Here is an 18,216-nt window from a genome sequence, read left to right on the forward strand (position 1 = left end):
CAAAAGCGCCCCGAGCCCCCGCCGGCCTCCCCAGCCCCGTCCAGCTCCTGCCCGGGTGTGAGGCGGCGCCTGGGGAAGCGGCTGCGGTGAGCACGGACCCGTTGGAGGCCAGCGGGACAAGCGAGGCCGGAGCGAGGCCAGAACCGGGAGTGAGTAGCGGGGTGAGGCTGGAGCCAGAGTGAGACCAGAGCGAGGCCAGAACCAGAGCGAGGCCAGAGCAGAAAGGAGTGAGAGCGGGGTGAGGCCGGAGCGAGGCCGGAGCGAGGCGAGGCCTGAACCGGAGTGAGACCCAGAACCAGAGCAAGATACAGAACCGGAGTGAGGCCAGAACCGCGGCGACGCCAGAACAGAGCGAGGCCAGAACCGGAGCGAAGGCCAGAACCGCTGAGCGAGGCTGCCCATGGGACGTGGTGCAGGGGGCACCTCCCCGGCCTGGGGGCCACTCCTCGCCCCTGTCCCCATCCCCTTGCCCTGTTCCCGTCCCCTCGCCCCCATCCCAAGCCCAGGGGGGCTGCCAAGGCCTGGGGGGGCTGACCGGGGTGGGGGGGGCAGCGAGCAGAGCCCGGTGCTGCAGAGCCACGACCCCAACGGTCCCGGGGGGGGCTTCCCCGGGGTAACGGGGGCTCGGGGGCCGAGCACCGGGCCAGGCCCCGGGGGGTGACAGCGGGGGGGTCCACCCCCCCCCCCCCCCCCCTCCCCTCAGGCCCCACCCGGGGGGGGCCGAGCCCGGTGCCCCCGCGGCGCGCGGCGGGGGCGTGGCCGCCCCGGGGGATGGGGCGTGGCCTCCGCGCTCCCCCCTCCCTCCCCGCTCCCCCCCCCCCCGCATGCGGACGCAGCAGCGCAATCCCCCCCCCGCCCCCCCCGCCCCCCCCCCGCGGTCGCGCGCGGCCCGTACGGCGGCACGCTTCGCCGCGCGCTGAGGTAGGGGGGGGGGAGCGTCCCCCCTTCCCCGCCCCGCCCCCCCGTCGGCCGCGCCGCCGCCGCCTCCGCCGCCGCCGCCGCCTCCGCCGCCGCCGCCGCCGGGGCCTGGCCCCCTGCCGGCTCCCGTAGCGCGGCGCCGGGCCCGGGCACCTTAAACCGTCGCCGAGCGGCCGAGTCCGGGGGCTTGGGAGAGCGGGGGGGGAGGGGAGCCGGGGGTGGGGGGAAAAGAGCGGGGCCGGGCAGGAGCCGGCATGCGCAAGTGCCCGCCCGCGCGCAGTGCCCGCCGCGGCCTCGGCCGCCAGCACTTCCGGCCGCCGCCTGGCTTAAAGGGGCCGCAGCCTCCCCGCAGCTTCGGTTGCCTTCACCGGGAGGGGGCCGCACCGCGGAGCAGCTCCCCCGCCCCCCTCCCCCGCCGGTGGCGGCGGGCGGCTCCGTGCCCGCCGCCCTCAGCCACCCCCCCCCCCACCCCCACCCCCGGCTCCGTTTCGTTTTCCCCCCCTTCGGCGAAACCCCGCGGGGCATCCGCGGCTGAGCGGCGGCGCGGCCGGCCAATAGCGGCGCGGGGCCGGGCGGCGGCAAGCCAATGGGAGCGGCGCGGGGGCGGGGCGGAGGCGGGCCCCGGCGGCGGGGCCGGACCGGTGGCGGCGGCGGGGCCGGGGCCGTGCCGAGGATGCGGGCGGGCGGCGGCGGCGGCGGGGGGGGGGGCGCTGGGGCTGGCGCTGGCGCTGCTCCGCCGCTGCCTCCTGCTGGGGCCCGCTGGGCTGCGGCCGGCCGGCGGCCAGGACGGTGAGTGCGGGGCGCCGGGACCGGGATGGGCGCCGGGACCGGCACCGGGAACCCCCCCCTCACCCCCCCCCCGGTTCTGTGCACGCAACGGGGCCGCGGCACCGCTGTGCCCGCGCGGCCCCCCCCCCCCCCCGGGCCCTTCGGGTTTTGGGGGGGAAACCGGGGTTTTGGGGGGAGAAAGTGCCTTTTTGGGGGGCGAAAGTGAGGTTTTGGGCAAAAAACGGGGTTTGGGGGGTTTTTAGTGGGGTTTTTTTTGTTTTTTTTTTTTTGGGGGGGGGGGGGGGTGACGGCACCCGTCGGTGTCCCCGGCACCGGCTTCACCCTTAGGGGCAGCGGTGGCCCTAAGGGGTTTGGGCTCCCGGTCCCCTCCCTGCGACGTGCCCGGGATGCTCCGAGGGGGCTTTGGGTAACGGGACGGGGCCCCCGGTGTCCCCGTCCCCCCCCCCCCCCCCGGTGTCTGTCCCCCCCCCGCGTCCCCCCCGTCCCATCTTCCCGAATCTCCCTGGCTCCACAGGCGGGACGTCACGGAGCCGAAGTTCCCGGACACCCCCGGGCGTCCCGAGTCCTTTATTTTTTTTATTAATTCCTATTAATTGAATGAAAATCAGCACAAAAACGGCACCGGGGGGGGGAGGCACCCAAGCCCCTGTGTCCCGTCCCCCCCCCCCCCCGAACTCGGCTGCCAGCATCCTCCCCGCGGATCCCAACCACCCCGCCTGTCCCTCGCCCCAAACTCCCCCAAAACACCCCAAAATCCCACAGCAGCTCGGGGGGGGGGGGGGGACACGGGACGGGGACACCGGGGGGGGCACAGATTTCCCGGCGGGTCGGATCCTGCCCAGCCCCGGGAGGCTGCCAGAGGGCCCTGCACACCCCCCCCCCCATCCCCCCGGTGGCCCCGCTTTGGCCACCGTCCCGTCCCCGGGGGGGTCCGGAGCTTCCGCCATCCGGTGCCCCCCCCGTCCCCCCCCCCCTTGTCCTTTCCTTCCCTTTCCCCACGGGATTTTTCCCCGGCGCCGCTTTGTGCCGTCTCCTGGTGACGGAGCCAAGGCAGGGGCGGTGATGCTGTGACCCCCCCCCCCCCCCCCATTCTTTTCACGTCCCCCCCCCTCCTCCTGGTGGGGTTTCGCTTGGGGTCTTTGCACTGCCGGCCACGGCCGTGGCTTCGCTGGCTTTTTGGGGCAAGATTCCTGCAGTTTGGTTAACCCCCTCGGACAACCCCCCCCCCCCCGCCAAACCCTTTAAAATCTGCATTTTTGGGATATTGCCCCGTATCCGGGGGCGGCGAGGCCAGAAAAAAGCCCCCTTTGTGGCGGGTGCCCACCGTGACCCCCCCCCCCCCCCCCGGGGACATGGGGGGCACGCAGCTGCTCGGTGCTGTGCGCCCCTGCGGGGTTCTTCCCCCAAATCCCCCCCCCCCCCAAATTGGCCTGGGCTAGCGAAGGGGTGGTGTGGGTGTCTGGGGGGGGGGTCACGGGGGAAACTGAGGCTGCCGTGACCCTGGGGCCTGTCCCCGGGGAATTTGCTGCTTTTTATATGGCTGGAAAATCGACAAAAACAGTGATTTTTTTTTTTTTTTCCAAAAAGGAAAACATTTTGGGGGGGGGGGGGGGGGGGGGGCGCGGGTACCGGCGGGGCGTCCCCGGCCCCAGGGAGCCGGTGCTGGGCTGCGCTTGGTGGGGAACCTTGGGGAAAACTGAGGCACGGGGCCCCGGAGAGCACAGCTCCCCCTGTTTTGGGGCTCGCGGTGATCCCTGGGGGGGGGATTCTTTTGGCTCTGGGGGGGGGGGGGGCCCCGCTGAGCTCTCCCCCCCCCCCCTTTTCCTCTCTCCGCAGGGGACGGCTGCGGCCACACGGTGCTGACGGCGCGCAGCGGGACGCTGAGCTCCAGGAACTACCCGGGCACGTACCCCAACCACACGGCCTGTCGCTGGCGGCTGCGCGCCCCCCCCGGCACCTCCCTCATCCTCGTCTTCGGGGACGTCGACCTGGAGCCCTCGGAGAGCTGCGCCCGCAGCTCCCTGCTGCTCGCCGACCCCGAGAGCGGAGCCACCTACGGTACGGGACGGGGGGGACGCCGAGGCGGCGCCGCCCCGGGGGCTGGGGGGGGGGGGGGCACGGACGGCAGATTTGGGAAGTCCCGGTTAAGGAGGAGATGGGGGAAATTGGGCTTTTTGCCCCGTTTTCGTGCCGAGGAAGGGGGTGGCCGAGGCGGCGCGCCGGGGGAGGGGGGGTCGTGGCCCCACTGGGGTGCGACCACAGCTGTGGGGCGGGAAGGAGCCGGTGTAAATCCCACCCCCACCCCCCCCCCCCCATGTTCCCGGGGCTGGGATTTTTGCCCGTTTTCCCCAATTTCTCACTCTTTTCACCCGCATCCCCCAGGGTTGGCACCCACGGGGGTGGCACCGCGTGAGCTCCCCAGTCCCCAACCCCTCCACTGCCCGGCGTGGCCTCGGGGACGCGTCCATCCCTGGTCCCCAAAGCCCGTGTGCCCCGAGGTGGGGGACCCCCAGCCCCCGGCGTTTTGGGGTTTGCGCTCTGTGTTCCCCCCCCCCCCCCCCCGCCCGGCAGGCTGCCCCCGAGCCGCTCCCCTTGGCCGCCTGCGCCCTGCTGGGCTGTGCCCGAGCCCTGTAAATATTTAGGGGATGGTGCCGCCCCCCCAACGAGGCTTCTGCAACCCCCGGGACCGCAGCCCCTTGCTGCTTCCCCCCCCACACACACCCCGTGCGCACCCCAAAACCCCTTTTGGGCCTCGCTGGGGTAGGAACCGCTCGCGGCCGCCCCTGCGGGGGGAAACCGAGGCACGGGGAGGGTGCTGGGTCTGCGCCCAGCTCCCTGCTGAAGCACCCAGGGGTGTGCGCCCGTGGGTGCCAGCTCCCTTCGGGCCACCCGCAGCCCCTTGGGGTGCCTTTGCCGTCGGGATGGGGCCGGCGCAGGGTCCCGCTGGCGTCCCCGTCCCTCGCCTGCTGGAGCCCCGGGTGCTTTTCGGGAAGAGGCTGACTCAGAGCCCGCTCCCGGCGCCCGACCGGCCCCGCGGCGAGCCCCGGCCTGACCCTGCCGCCCTCCCCCGGGGCCGCGCCGGGGTCCTGGGGACCCCTCCCCATGGGCGCTTGGTGGGGGGGAGGCGGCACGGGGCCGGAGGGGACCGGACCGGGGACCCCCCTCGTCCCCGTCGGGGCTCAGCGATGCCCCAAGGACCCCTCCCGCACCCGGAGCTGCGCTTTTAACCCGGGAGATGGGGCCTGCGAGTTCGCGTGGGTCACACGTGGGCGCTCCGCGGGATTTAGGGGGCGGCTTCGGCGGCGCCCGTGGAAAGGGCGGGGGGGGGACAGGAACGAGGACAAGGACAAGGACCCGTTCCTGGGGCCGTGTGGGGCCGAGCCGTGCGTGCCAGCCCCGGCAGCGCTGACCGGCGCCCACAAGGGCCGTTGGCCTCGGCGGCTGCTCGCTGCGTCCCAGCTGGGTGTAATTAGGCAATTAAGAGTCTCCTTGTCAGACGTTTTCCAGGAAGCAGCAGGGGATTACGCAGCTGGCCGAGGTGGCGTCACCACGGGGGTGGGGGGGCCTGGTCCAGCCCTGATCCCAAACCAGGGGCTTTGTGTCCCCCCCACCCCCTTCCCCGGTGCCTGCGGGGATGATGACGGGGGCCCCCCCCCCCCCCAGCCCCGAGCATCCTTCCCGGGGCACAGCCCCCCTGCCCGAGCCCCCCCCCCCCCCCGGGGGAGGCGAAGCCCCCAGGTCCGGGTGCCCGTGCCCCCACCCCGGGGGAACCCCGATCGCCCCCCCACGGCGCTGTCCCTCCCGGCAGGGCCCTACTGCAGGAACGCCGGCCCCGCCGCCTCGCGCCTGGTGACCAACTGGAGCGCCGCCACCGTCCTGTTCCGCAGCAGCAGCCACCGCTCGGGCCGAGGCCTCCTCCTGTCCTACGCCAGCTCGCAGCACCCAGGTGGGGGGGGGGGGGCTCCTTGCCCACCCCAGGGTGGCTCCCATTGCTCCGAGCTCCCAAAATAATGCCCCCCCCCCCCGGGGATCCTTAGGTGTTTTTTTTGTTTTGATTTGTTTTGTTTTTTTTTCCCCTGCCTGGGGGCACGGTGGAGGCTGGGGGTGCGGGGGAGGTGATTGGGGCGGGGGGGGGGGGGGGGGTGGCAGCACGAGCTGGGGGCCCCCGGATCTGGGACCCCCCAGGGCAGCTGGGACCCCAGCCCGGGGCTCACTGCGGCAGCAGGACGGGCTGCGGGGAGCCAGGAGACGTCGCCGCCCGTCCCCCTGACGTGGGGACCCGGGGGTGGGGGACAAAACCCGTACCAGGAGCAGGGGTTGGGAAGGGGATGGGGTGCTCCGGGTGCCGGGGGGGGGGGGCGGGCCCCCGCAGCCCCTCACCCAGGGGTGTCCCTGCCTTGCAGACGTGGTCTCCTGCTTGAAGAGAGGCACCCACCTGTCCCAGGAGCACACCAGGTGCGTGCCCCTCCCCGCTTGGTGCCCCCCAGCCCGTCCCCAGCAGCGCCGCCTTGTCCCCAGCCCTCTCCCGGGGCTCGGGCTGGGCTTGCCGGGGGGGCCCTTGGGGTGCAGCCCCAGCTCCTCTGCTGCGGGGGGGGGGGGACACGACGACACACATCTCGGGGCACAAAACCACCCTGGGGTGTACGCGGGGTGGCAGCCCTGATCCTCCCCCCCCCGTGTTGCAGCGTGTACTGCCCTGCCGGCTGCAAGGACATCGAGGGGGACATCTGGGGCAACGTCCGCCAGGGCTACCGGGACGTACGTACAGCGCCCCGCTCCCCCCGCGGGGTGACACCCGGGTGTCCCCAGCGCGTGGCTGGCGCCTGTCACCCCCGTCCTGCCGCCAGCGGAGGGGAGGGGACCCGGCTGCTCTGATCCCCACCCCCCCCCCCCGCGGGTCCCCGCAGACCTCGGTGCTGTGCAAGGCGGCCGTGCACGCCGGGGTGATCGCGGACGAGACGGGCGGGCAGGTCACCCTGTCCCAGGAGAAGGGGATCACGCTCTACGAGTCCGCCTTCGCCAACGGGCTCCACTCCAAGAGGTGGGTGCGGGGGCTGCCACCCCTCAATTTCAGAGCCCCCCCCCCCCCCACTCCGGGTGGCGGTGCCAGGTTTTCGTCCCCCAAGAGCAGGAGCAGCCCCTGACGTCCCTCCCTTCCCTTCCCTCCCTTCCCTTCCCGCAGGGGCTCCCTGTCAGAGAAGCGTCTCCTGTTCCACAAAGGTATCTTTCCCATAAATTAAGCCACTCCTTTCGCCCGAAGTGGTGCCGCTGCCACCCCGCGTGGGGTCCCCAGCGTCGGCCGGGTCCCCAGCTGCCACCTGCCCTTGCAGCCTGCGGCGATGCCCTGGAGGTGGCCGCCTTCAACGCCTCGTCCTGGTGGCAGGAGGTGGACGCGCTGGGGCAGGAGCGGGGCTGGGCGGCCGAGCGGGCGGCCCTGGGCACCCCCGGCCCCTCCTGGGCGGCCGAACCCGGCGCCGAGGCCGCCTGGCTGGAGCTGGACCTGGGCACCCGCAGGAACGTCACAGGTCGGTGTCCGTGGGCCGCTGGAGGGGGACAGCCGCCGTCCCCATCCCTGTCCCTGCGCCACCCTGGTCACTGCCTCTGTGGGACCCCCCCCCCCCCCCCGCCCCGAGTGGCTGCGAATCCCCCTAAAGCTCCCAGGAGCTTTTAGGACTCCTTGGGCCACCTCCTGCTCCAGTTACCCCGGTGCAGACGCATCCAGGCAGCGCCCAGCCTCCCTCGCGGCTCCTTCCCGTCCCCGTTTTGTCGTCCCCCCCCCCGGCCCCCCGCAGCCGTCTGTGGGACGAACAAGCCCCCGTTCTGCTCCCGCATCTGGTGCCAGCGGGCGCCTTTTGTTCGGCCGAGCCCGCCGCGAGCGGGGGGGGCTTTGTGCGGCGGCCGGCGGGAGGAAAATGGGGACATTGTGAGGCCGGGGGAGGAGGGAGGAATGCAGCCGGGGGGTCATCGGCTCCTCGGGGCACAGCGGGGGCCGCGGGTGTTCCGGGGCGGGGGGGGGGTTGGGGGGGTGGGTTGGTGACACGCAGGGCGCATCCTGCCCGCCAGGGATCGTCACGAAGGGCTCCGAGATGTACGACTACTACGTGACGTCCTACCGCGTGTCCTCCAGCCGCGACGGGAAGAACTGGAGACCCTACAGGGGCAGCGGAGGCCGGGAGGACAAGGTGGGCGCTGGGGCGCGGGCGGCAGGGTGGGCGCGCAAGCCCCCGCCCGCAGCTCCGGGGCCATCCCTGCCGCCTCCGCCAGGTGTTTGAAGGAAACGTGGACGGCCGCGGGGAGGTCTCCAACGCCTTCATCCCCCCGATCGTGACCCGCTACCTGCGCGTCGCGCCCCGCAGCTGGCACCGGCGCGTCGCCATGAAGGTGGCCCTGCTGGGCTGCCAGATGGAGCGGGTCCGCGCCCCGCGGCCCTACGGTGAGCGTCCCACGGCCCGCACGTCCCCGTGGTGCACCCACGGGTGGCCCCGGCCCTGATGGCACCCGCTCTGCCCCGCAGTGCCCAGCGTCCCCGAGGAGGTCCCGCTCCCCGTCCCCACCGGCCGCACGCCCGTGCCCGGTGTCGCCCTGGACCCCGAGAAGGCCGGTGGGTGCCCCGCGGGGCTGTCCCCGCTCTCGTGGGTGCCTGCGGGCACGCGCCTTCGTCTCCCAGCTCTGGCTGCCCGCCGTGGGCTCCTGGCACCCACGGGAGCCCCGTGGGCGTGGGACGTGGCACGGTGCCGACGCCGCCCTCCCTCCCCAGGCTCCACGCTGCTGGTGATGCTGCTCGTCGGCGGCTTCGTCCTCCTCTGCTCCAGCCTCCTGCTGCTGGCCTTCCTCTGCCGCAGGAGGAGGTGGGTCCCGGCCGGCAGCCCCCTCCCCAAAAGCTGCGTCAGGCTGCTGGCCGTGTCCCGGGGCCAGAAGGGACGCGGCCAGCACAGGGGGGCGCGGGGCAGCCCCTCACCCTCGTCCCGCTCTCCCCTCGCAGGAAGCCAGCGGCCGAGCTGAACTGCGGGCTCGCGAAAGGTAACGGCCCCCACCCGCGGGTGGGGGGCCCAAAGGCAGGAGGGGGGCGGCTGATTTAAGGCCCGAGCTGTCGGGCTCCTTCCTGCTCAGCCCCGGAGGCACCTCCGTCCCCGAGGGTGGCGGTGTGTGAGAGCTGGGGGCTCTGCTCTCCGCGCAGGGTACCCCAAGCTGGAGTCGAGCCCGGGGTGCTCCCTGGGGAGCCTGCCGCCCCCCGGCTCCACGCCGCCCTCCTTCCCCGCAGCGGCCCCGCTGGGAGACCTGAGCCAGCCCCCTTCGCCAGGTAACGGGGACGAGGGCGTGTGGAGGGGTCCTACAGCCTGGAGGAGAGGCAGAACTAAGCTGTGTACCCCCACGCTGCACCCCGGGGAGCCATCCCCCCCCCCCCCCGCACCACCCCTGTGCAGCCCCCGTCCTGCGTCCTGAACCCCCCGCAAAGGGAGAAATTACTGCACTCAATACACAGGCGGTACTGGAGGGCGCTGGGCTCCCCCAGGGACGTGCTGTCCCCATGGGGTGGGTGCCGTGCCCTGAGAGGTTCTGACAGCCCTTGCGGGCGGTGCTGGTGCCCTCAGCCCCTCTGTAACCACGCACCTGAGCCCACCACCGCATGGGGCGGCCGGGGGGGCAGGGGGCCCCCGCTCCTCTGCGGGGCCGTTCCTTCCCCGCTGTCCCCAGCTGATTTGCGGGTGTCCCCGGGGCAGAGTACGCCGAGCCGGACGTGGTGCAGGTGAGCCCCAGCAGCCAGACGGGGCCCTCCACCTTCAAACCGGCCCCGGACGAGGCTTACACGCTGCCGCTGGTCGTGAGCCACTACGCCGTGCCGGGACAGTCCCACGAGTACGCCGAGCCGCTGCCGCCCGAGCCAGAATACGCCACGCCGTTCGGCGACCCCGAGCCCGTCGGCACCCGCCGGAGCCCCTGCGGCATCACGGGGCTCCCCGGTGCCCCGAGCCGCACCGGCTCCCCGGAATGGCCCCCGGCAGGGTACGATGCGCCCGCCCTGCCGCCCGGGGAGCCCCGGGGATGCGACGGGGCGAACGCAGCCCCCCGAGGGGAGCTGCCCCCCGGCCCCCGTGGGGACAGCCCCTCGCCCGAGCGTCCCCTCTCGCACGTGTACCACGAAGCCTGGTGAGGGAGCGGGGGTGTGGGGGAGCGCTGGTGGAGGGGAGGCTCGAGGCGCTGGGCTGGCGAGCCTCAAGGGAGGATTTTTTAAGAAAAACGCTATTTTATTTAAATATATATTATATATATATATGTATATATAAAACGGTCCTCCGGATCGCGTGCCGGGGGGGTGTGGACACATGAAGGGCGCAGAGAGCTGCGGGAACGTGAAGTGGGGACAAAAGGGGGGGGGGGGTAGGAATCGAAGTGGAACCGAATCACCCCGCCCGCCGCTCTTACGGGTGCTGGAGCTCACCCCCCCTCCCACTCCCCGCGCTCTGTCCTTCACGTCAGGCCCAGGGGCGCCGGAACAGGCGGTTACCGGCGGGCCCCGCGCGCAAAAATTGTGCTCCCGAAATCTCTTGATGTCGATTCCGCGGGGGCGGCCGAGGCCCCCCCGTGCCACGCACGGCAGAAGCCCTTTTTGGGGTCGCGCCCCGCGCCGCCGCCTCCGGAAAGCGCCCGCACCCCGTCTAGGTCACGGCGAGGCCACCCTCCCCTCTGACAACAGAGACAATTCCCTCCTCCTTTCCTCTTTCCTCTTCCATTTTTCCGCCTTATCTTCGTTCATTTTTAACGATTTCTGCCTTTTTTCCCCTCAAAACCCCACGCTCCGCAGCCGCGCGGCGATATGCAAATCGCGCGGGGCATGACGGGCCTCCCCCTCCCCGCGCACGCGCGGCCCGCTCGGCGGCACAGGGAAGCGCTTCCGGGTGCTGCCCCCGGAAGGGCTCCGGGTGCGCGGCGGTGGGAGCGGAGCCGGCGGCGGCGGGGCCGGGTCCGGCCGCGGGGCATGGGGAGGTACGGGGGGGACCGGGGGGGGCACGGGGAGGACCGGGGGGACTGAGGGGGCACCGGGGGGGTTGGGGAGCGACGAGCGCGGTGCCCCGGGGCCGGCGTGTCCGGTACCGCCCGGGTGAACGGGGCCGGGCCGGAGCTGCGGGGCCCCTTCAGGCCCTGGGGGGCCGCAGCGAGGCGGCCCCGGAGCCTTCTGCGGGCCGAGCGGCCCCAGCTCGCGGCCGTGCCTTGCAGAGAGCTGCTGCGGCCGCCGAGCAGCCTCGTGGCCTCCTCCGGACCTGGTCTAACCCCGGCACCCCGCAGTTAGCGGGGGGAGCGCGGGGGAGCGGCGCTTCCCCGGGCGGTGCGTTGGCCTCCGGCAGCGTGACCGGCAGCTGGGCCTCCAGAGCTGCCGCCCCGGCGCGATGGGTAACCCTCTGACGTCCAGGGCTAGCGGTCCGACGGGGTAACCAGCAACCGGACGGCCACAAGGAGCGGTCCGACGCGGTGACCGCCTGACGGCCGGAACCAGCGCCCCGCCACGACAAGTACGGAGCCGCCGTTCGCGCCTAGCCCAGGGGGCAGCGAGTGGGGACAGGGGTCCTGCCGGGCTCCGCAACCCCCCGTGAGCCCGTTTAATGTCCTCGGGGAGTCCTGGCGGGGCTCAGAGCCCCCGGAGCGCCCCGAGAGCTCGCTTCGGGCTTCACGCGGGTGTTCGTTAGGGCTGCGAGGGGCCCTGCACTGCAGAGCCGGTGCTTAACGAACTGCAGCGGGTCTTCAGGGAGCCGGTGGTGTTAATTGAGGCCGCAGGACCTGCTCCTGCAGGGGGTGCCGGGAGCCCTTCTGCGTTCCGACCGGAGAAGGAAACGTGGCCGAGTTTCCGCTCCCGCTTCAGGACCTCATGCGAAGCCTCATCTCGTGCCGCAGCGGCAGCACCGCGCTGCTCACCGCTGCCCCACGCAGCCTCTCGCGCCCTGGGAAGGGCACCAGCGGCTCCCCGGCCTGCTGAAACCCCCGGCACCTCACGAGCGAGAGTGGGTGACGCGAGAACTATCCGGTGTTCCCGTAGGAACGGGAGAGAGATGGAAGAGGAGGAAGAGAGAGTAGGTTAACGCTGGCTGCTGACGGACCGGGAAGGCTCTGGGGATGGCCTCTCCGTTCGCTGGGCCCACAGCAGTGGCGGACATAATAAAAGATGTAGAGACACAGATAGCTGTAAGTAAACGGGGGCTCGCCCCCAGCCAGCATGCAGGCGTGCGGTAGCACCTCCGCGTCCCGTCGGTTTTGCCTCTGGCGATCTCGCGGGTGCCGCAAGAGCGAGAAATAAACGAGCAAAACCACCTCAGGCTGAGGGAGCGTGTCTCGCCCCGGGATCCTGGGGGCGAAAATCGCCTCCTCCCCTGCATGGCGGGCGAGGACTGCCTGGGGGGGGGGGTTGTAAACGGGGGGCAAACAGACGCAGCCAGCCGGCGCGAAAGCTGAGGTGCGTGAACAGAACGCGCCTGGTGCTGAGCTCCTTGCCCAGAAATGACGTCGGTGCGAGCGTAAGGGACGTTTGGTTAAACCGGAGCGGGCCGGAAACTTGCTGAGGGCTCTGCGGGACTTGGTTGCGATGTGAACTCCTCAGGAGGAGCTCCACGGCCGTAGGGTGCGGCAGAGCGTGAGCCTGCGGGGGACGCAGCCCTAGAACAGCCCCGGCTAAGCGGGAGTGCCGCCTTGCTTTCCGGCGTGGATTAATCCCAGCTAACCGGGCTTGCTCGGAGGAGGGGAAGACGCCGGCTGGTGGCCGAGGCGGAGGGCGCTGGCGCTGGGTTCGTTACGCGGAGGTGCTTCGGAGCTGCTAAATGACCTGTCGGGGTGGGGATAACGGCGCCCCGAGTCGTGGCCTCGAGCGGCCGCCTCTCCCCGGCCTCTTTTCCCAAACCGCCTCCGGCGCTCGCGGCGCGCGGCGGCGACGGGAGGCCGAGGGTCGGCCGGGCGTCCTAGCGCGGAATTTCACGTGGCACTGCCAGAAACGAGACCTCCACCTCGGGGAGCCTGAACCCTGCGGGCTTCCGGCTCGGGCTTCTGCGTCGCAGCCTTGCGGAGGACGAAGACCCGAACGCTGCGGTGCTGAGCGCTTCTGGCCGTGTCCGTGGGCTCAGTCTCGGCTCTGAGCACGGCCTCGCCCTCGAAGCCGCCTGCGGGACGAGCGGCGTGCGCGCAGACAGCCCCGTGGGCTTCTCGTGGCAAACTCCTCACAGACCGGGGAACGTTTTCTCTTCTTCTGAGCATCCTCCTGCCTTCTTTTTGTGTCCAGAGAGAGCCAATCCGTAAACCTCCGGGCCCTCCAGGCCGCCGTGGCTTCCTGTGGGCAAGGGCCAAAGCGCCCCTTTGGATTCTGTCTGCTAACTCCGACAATTCTGTTTCTTCCTCCAGCTGATCGGTTTGGGTCCCCACAACCCCAAGAAGAAGCGGGACCTAGACAAGCTTTATGGTCTAAAAGCTAAAGCCCAGCAGATTATGAACCAGTTTGGCCCTTCTGCCCTGATCAACCTCTCCAACTTCTCCTCGATAAAGCCGGAACCAGCCAGCACCCCCCCGCAGAGCTCCATGGCCAACAGCACCACCGTGGCGAAGATGCCGGGGACGCCCAGCGGAGGAGGGCGGCTCAGTCCCGAAAGCAACCAGGTAACTTCACCCCCGACTCGAGGAGAGCAGGGGAGAAGCTCAGACCTGCCTGTGGCTTCGCCCCTCTCCTTCCTTAAATTACTAACAACAACCCGAGATCCGGTAAGGTGTCGGTTGCTGCCCCGAGTGAGCGAACACCCTCGCGTGGTTCTTCCAGCTTTCAGGCTGGGTTGGGGACGGACGTTGGAGGTGCGGAGGCTTCGTCGGTCTCCAGAAAATCTGTATGGGGCCACGACTGGGAAGGTCTTTTTCAGCGTGGTTTAGGTCAGGGAAACAAGGCTGCAGATTTGTAGCCCCGGTCTTACTGGCGTGGTGCGGGAGGCTGCCCAAAGGAAAAGGAACGGGTCCCCAGCACGCACGCAGGCACCGCAGTTCCCCCCCCGGAGCCGTGCAAGGGCACCGGGAGCGGGTTCAGCTTCTCCTGGGGCTCCAGAGAGCCGGAGAGGTGGAGCTGGGATGTGCCGGGGCCGGGGGCGGCACACCAGAGCAGCCCCAGCTCTCGCCTTGCTCCTGTAAGGCCCGGCGTCTCGCCGCGGCTCAGCGGCAGCACAGTTCCTGCTCCCCTGCCCTGTTTGGGCTGCGAGGGTGCTGCCGTCTGCCCCGCGGTAACCCAGCACTCACCTGTGTGCCTGCGTTCCCCCTGAAACACTGAAGGGGATGAGCACTAGAGCACTGGAAATGCTTCCTTTGTGTCCCGGGCACAAATTCAGGCGCTGCGTTCGCCTTTTAAGACTTCTCGTTGTGCCTTTGTCCTCTCGCCAGCAGCCTCGCTTCAGCCGGTGGCATTTCGGTGCCAGCTTAGCGCAGGAGGTTTTCTTCTCCTGGGCTGCTGCACTCTGCTTTCGGTCCGGAGCAGGCGCTCGTGCTCGAAAATGACTCCTTAACGCCTGATGTGTCTTATCTCTGCCGTTCCGGGGCTGATACGGTGTGTCAACGTGGGGGCCTCGGGGTAGTGGGGGAGGCGGGGGGGCGGCTGCTTTGCTGAAGGAGCAGCAAATAATTCTTCTCTCACCCTCTCAGGTTTTAACCAAGAAGAAGCTGCAGGACCTGGTGCGTGAGGTGGACCCAAACGAGCAGCTGGATGAAGATGTGGAGGAAGTAGGTACCAAAGCCATGGCGGGGGCTGCACAAAGAGCTGATGGAGGACTTTTCACGGACCAGTGGCCCTTTGTCCCAGGCGGGGGGGGGAATTGGTTCGTGTTACGCTGCTGTATGCTCCAGCCATCCGTGTCTGTCTGCTTCCCGGTGCTGAGAAAGGTTTTAAAGAGCAGCAACCGTAGCGTACGCCTTTGAAACGTTAGCTTCTGAGGGCTCGTTCTCATGTTTTCCACCTAGTTTCAGCTGCTCAGCGCTGACAGGGCCTGGTTGTTGTCCTTGTTCCGTGGCAGATGCTGTTGCAGATCGCCGATGATTTCATAGAGAGCGTGGTGACGGCTGCCTGCCAGCTCGCCCGGCATCGCAAGTCCAACACCCTGGAGGTGAAGGACGTCCAGTTGCACCTCGGTAAGGAGCCTGCCCTCGCCGGAGAGCTGGGAACACGCCCTGCGGCCACGGTGTTGGGGTGGAAAACCCACGAGCAGCTACAGATTCATTGCTACCGGGTAGCACCCTCCTAAGTGGGCAATAAGCGGGGTGCCTGCCCCAGCCTCACCCTCTCCAAGTTTTGTTTGCAGTTGTGCAGTTTGTAGCTGCCCTTCAGCCTCTGCTGGGGGTCCCAAGCACAGGGGCTGCATCTTCAGCGTGCTTTAATGCCGTGCAGCCCTCCGGAAAGGCTTTTATAGCTGGCCTGAGGATCACCACCACACATCTGCGTGTAGCACCAGCTGCAGGCGGGCGTGCCGGCGCTGTGGGAGTTACGAGGGGGCTCCTCGTGCAGCGGGCAGCTGGGGAGGAGCGTGCTGATCCGTGCTCTCTCTTCCAGAGCGTCAGTGGAACATGTGGATCCCAGGCTTTGGTTCTGAAGAAATCAGACCCTACAAAAAAGCCTGCACTACAGAAGCTCACAAACAGGTAAGGGGCCCTCAGGAGCGCACCGAGAGTCGCGTGGTAGAAGCCTGCTGTGCGTAGCGTGCTCTTGGGCTCCTGGCACTACGTGAATCTGTCGCCTCTTCCAAGTGGTTTGGACTTGAAATCGCTTCCAGAGCCTTCTCGTCGGTTTGTGCAGAGGATGGAGCTTGCTCTGCCTCCTTTGCTGGTGGTGCCGTGCTGGCCGTGCCCTGGCAGAAGCCGTAGCACTCGCCATCTGAACCGCAGCTCAGGTTGGAAGGGTTAAAAAGCAACTGAGAGCTGCAGGCAGCAGCTCCTCAGCTGTCCCCTTGGAAATCTTGAGCTCCGAAGGGAGGGAGAACACCCTGCGAACTCCTCGGGCTCGACAGGAAATCCGTACCCACGTGCGGTGGGTTAAATTCCCGTGCAGCCCCTCGGACCACCTCCCTGCACCTGCCCTGGCCTCACGGCAGCTGCAGTTCGGGCCCGTGAGAGTCTTCTGCTTGCAGATCTGCAGACACTGGAGGACTAATTGTAGGTCTGCAAAGGCCGTGAATGAGCACGGCGCTGAGAGCAGCTCTCGCCTTGCCTTCCCAGGCCTGGTGCTTCCCCTGCAGGCAGTTCAGAATCAAGGCAGGGCCTGGGGCTTCCTCCCTCGAACACTACAGAAGGGCTGGAGGAGGCAGAAACACAACTGAGGGGCCCCGAGGGGCCGCCTGAGCGAGGTCCTGCGGCTGGTTCTGTCTGGGACTCAGACTGCCCGCGAGTAACCAGAGCCCCACGCTACGTTTGCAGACCCACGTCGTGTGCTGCAGCGTCCCAGGAGGCTGCCTGTGGTGCTCCACGCCGATTCGCAGAGCGCTTTGGCAGGCTTTGGCTCGGGTTCCTCGGGCTCCTTTCTGTCTGCAGCCCAAGGCAGTGCTCGGCTGTGCTGTGAGCAAGGCAGGGCGCCTGCTGCGTCTGCACACAGCTCTCTGGGTTTCCAGCTGGGGGACGGAGCTGGGCAGCTCCGTTTCTTCGCCTGAATTTTGCTTTAATGATTCGGGGGATGGATTTTAAGTGTAAGGTCAGGGTCGGGGAAGGAGGTGCCCTGCAGGAGCCATTCAAGAGCAGGGACGTTATCGCAGCTCCCCTCCTGAAGGTGGGTTTTGGGCCACTGTTCATCCAACCACCCCCAGGGTGCTGAGCAGGGGAGCACAGGCGCTTCCTTCTCCTCTGGCTCCGGCTGGGACCTCTCTGAGATTCAAATGGACTTGAAAGACCTGTGTGGAAACGAGTCGGGCGGTGTCCTGAGAGAACCCGGGATAACGCCGCTGCTGCACGGCCGCGTTTCGAGTTGCTTTGCAGTACCCTTGTCTGGGGCTGGCTTCCCACGTTTTTCTCTTTCTTGTTGCAGAGAATGGCACTGATTCGCAAAACTACCAAGAAATAGCCCCTGGGAAGAGCTGGGAGATGACGCCAGTGCATTTTGGGATATCTGCCTCTCCACTGAACCCTCCACGATGCCATCCATGGGATATTTTTTTTAATGCTTTACAGAGAAGCATATATTTTTTATTAACGGTGCAGCAATATCTGACTTTATGAGATCTGCCAAAAACATTCTACGCCCCCGTCCTCATTCCCTGTAAGAGCGCAACATATCTCAAAAACAAAGACTTTTATTTGTGACTTGAAAGTGGTTTATCGTATAAGTGATTATCCAAGGGACAGAGCATTTGATCTTGTGTGGGACAGTATTAGAAGCACCTGTAGAGGTTTTTGTTTCCTCCTTCCTGCCCCTACCTGCTCCAGTACTTTGTAATGTCAGTGTTTATATAAATACTTGCGTTTGTTTTACATGAATAAAGAAATTATTAATCTAAAGCCGTGGCACAGGCTTGTGCTCTTCAGACGGCGTGCAGAGGAATTGCCAGGGAGATAACCACCAGGTTAGCTTGATTTTCTCGTGTGGTGCTGGTCCTGGGAGAGCTTTCCTGGGCTCTGAAGCGAGCGGAAGGGTTTGCCTGGGCTCTGGGCAGGCGCTAACAGGGCTGGGCGGGCGCCTTGCCCCCTGCCTTGGGCTCCTTGCGTCCAGCCCGGGCTGAGCGGTTCGCCGCCGCTCGGACACCGGCACCGTTAGGAGTGGTGTGGTGGCTGAGGATGGGAAATGAAGGCGATCTGCTGCTTCGTTGGCCTGGGACGTGAGGAAAGGCCACGTCCCGCTGCCTGCCCTGCTCACCAGGGACGTGGTGAGGAGGGTGCCGGCAGAAAAAGGAGGCCGGCGTGTGCCGAGCTCGCTGCTGGGGCTCTCGGCCTCTGGGGCTGCCAGCACCCCACCCCCAGGGGAAGCCCCCTTGGCTGAAGGAAGGGCTCTGTCCTCCCCGGGGCTGCCACCTCGGGAGCCCCGGGCCTGCACCAGGCAAGCGCAGCCCCAGACGAGGTCGGTCTGGGTGGCGCTCGGGGAGGGGAGAAGCTGCTCCCGCATCGCTGCGGGGCTGGGACCGGGGGCACGGAGCTGCTCAGCACCACGCAGCCGGGCTGCACGCTCCTGGTGAGCACGGAGCACGGTGAGCTGGATGGCACGAGGGGTTTGGGATCAGTCCTGGAGCTGTGCTGCTGAGAGCTTCGGGACCTGAGGGCACGGGGAGGGCTGCGGTTCCTGTTTGGGTGTGGAGACAGCTTTGTAGGAGAGGAGAGAAGAGGAACGGTGAACGCTGCCCCTCTGTGCTCCCGCTCCCATCGGCAGCCTCGGCCCGAACCGCCTCCCCTTCCCCAGGAAAACACGGGCAGGCAGCGAGGTGACCACGGGGTGTTTAATGTTCTCTTGCTGCCCCTCCCCGCCCCTGGCTGCCCGATTTCTGCTTCACCTCTCACACAGCAGCAGAACCGGGCGGCTCGGAGCCCCCGGCC

At 68.6% G+C, this 18,216-nt stretch overlaps 2 protein-coding genes and 1 non-coding gene across 3 annotated transcripts; 2 read left to right on the forward strand and 1 right to left on the reverse strand.

Annotated features, from left to right (window-relative positions):
* Positions 1-1,622: 1,622 nt before the first annotated feature.
* On the forward strand, positions 1,623-9,994 carry LOC118257291 (discoidin, CUB and LCCL domain-containing protein 1-like; the record flags this gene model as incomplete). The annotated part of the gene is made up of 15 exons (XM_035565084.2): positions 1,623-1,707; positions 3,544-3,765; positions 5,516-5,653; positions 6,111-6,162; positions 6,393-6,465; positions 6,615-6,748; positions 6,890-6,927; positions 7,038-7,232; positions 7,771-7,889; positions 7,972-8,140; positions 8,222-8,308; positions 8,465-8,555; positions 8,690-8,727; positions 8,885-9,007; positions 9,429-9,994. Coding segments are annotated over 15 exons (1,995 nt in total), but the record flags the coding sequence as incomplete, so codon positions are not given.
* Positions 9,995-10,189: 195 nt separating this feature from the next.
* On the reverse strand, positions 10,190-10,317 carry LOC118257327 (U11 spliceosomal RNA). The gene has a single exon (XR_004781519.1). It is a non-coding gene; the product is annotated as a U11 spliceosomal RNA (small nuclear RNA).
* A 268-nt stretch (positions 10,318-10,585) lies between these two features.
* Positions 10,586-17,190, forward strand: TAF12 (TATA-box binding protein associated factor 12). The gene is made up of 6 exons (XM_035565152.2): positions 10,586-10,692; positions 13,087-13,338; positions 14,359-14,436; positions 14,727-14,841; positions 15,260-15,348; positions 16,721-17,190. The coding sequence occupies exons 2-6, from the start codon at positions 13,171-13,173 to the stop codon at positions 16,754-16,756; spliced, it is 486 nt and encodes a 161-aa protein (XP_035421045.1). The 5' UTR covers positions 10,586-10,692; positions 13,087-13,170; the 3' UTR covers positions 16,757-17,190.
* The last annotated feature ends 1,026 nt before the right edge of the window (positions 17,191-18,216 follow it).

Source organism: Cygnus atratus, chromosome 23 (genome assembly GCF_013377495.2).
Source record: "Cygnus atratus isolate AKBS03 ecotype Queensland, Australia chromosome 23, CAtr_DNAZoo_HiC_assembly, whole genome shotgun sequence".
Lineage (NCBI taxonomy): Eukaryota > Metazoa > Chordata > Aves > Anseriformes > Anatidae > Cygnus > Cygnus atratus.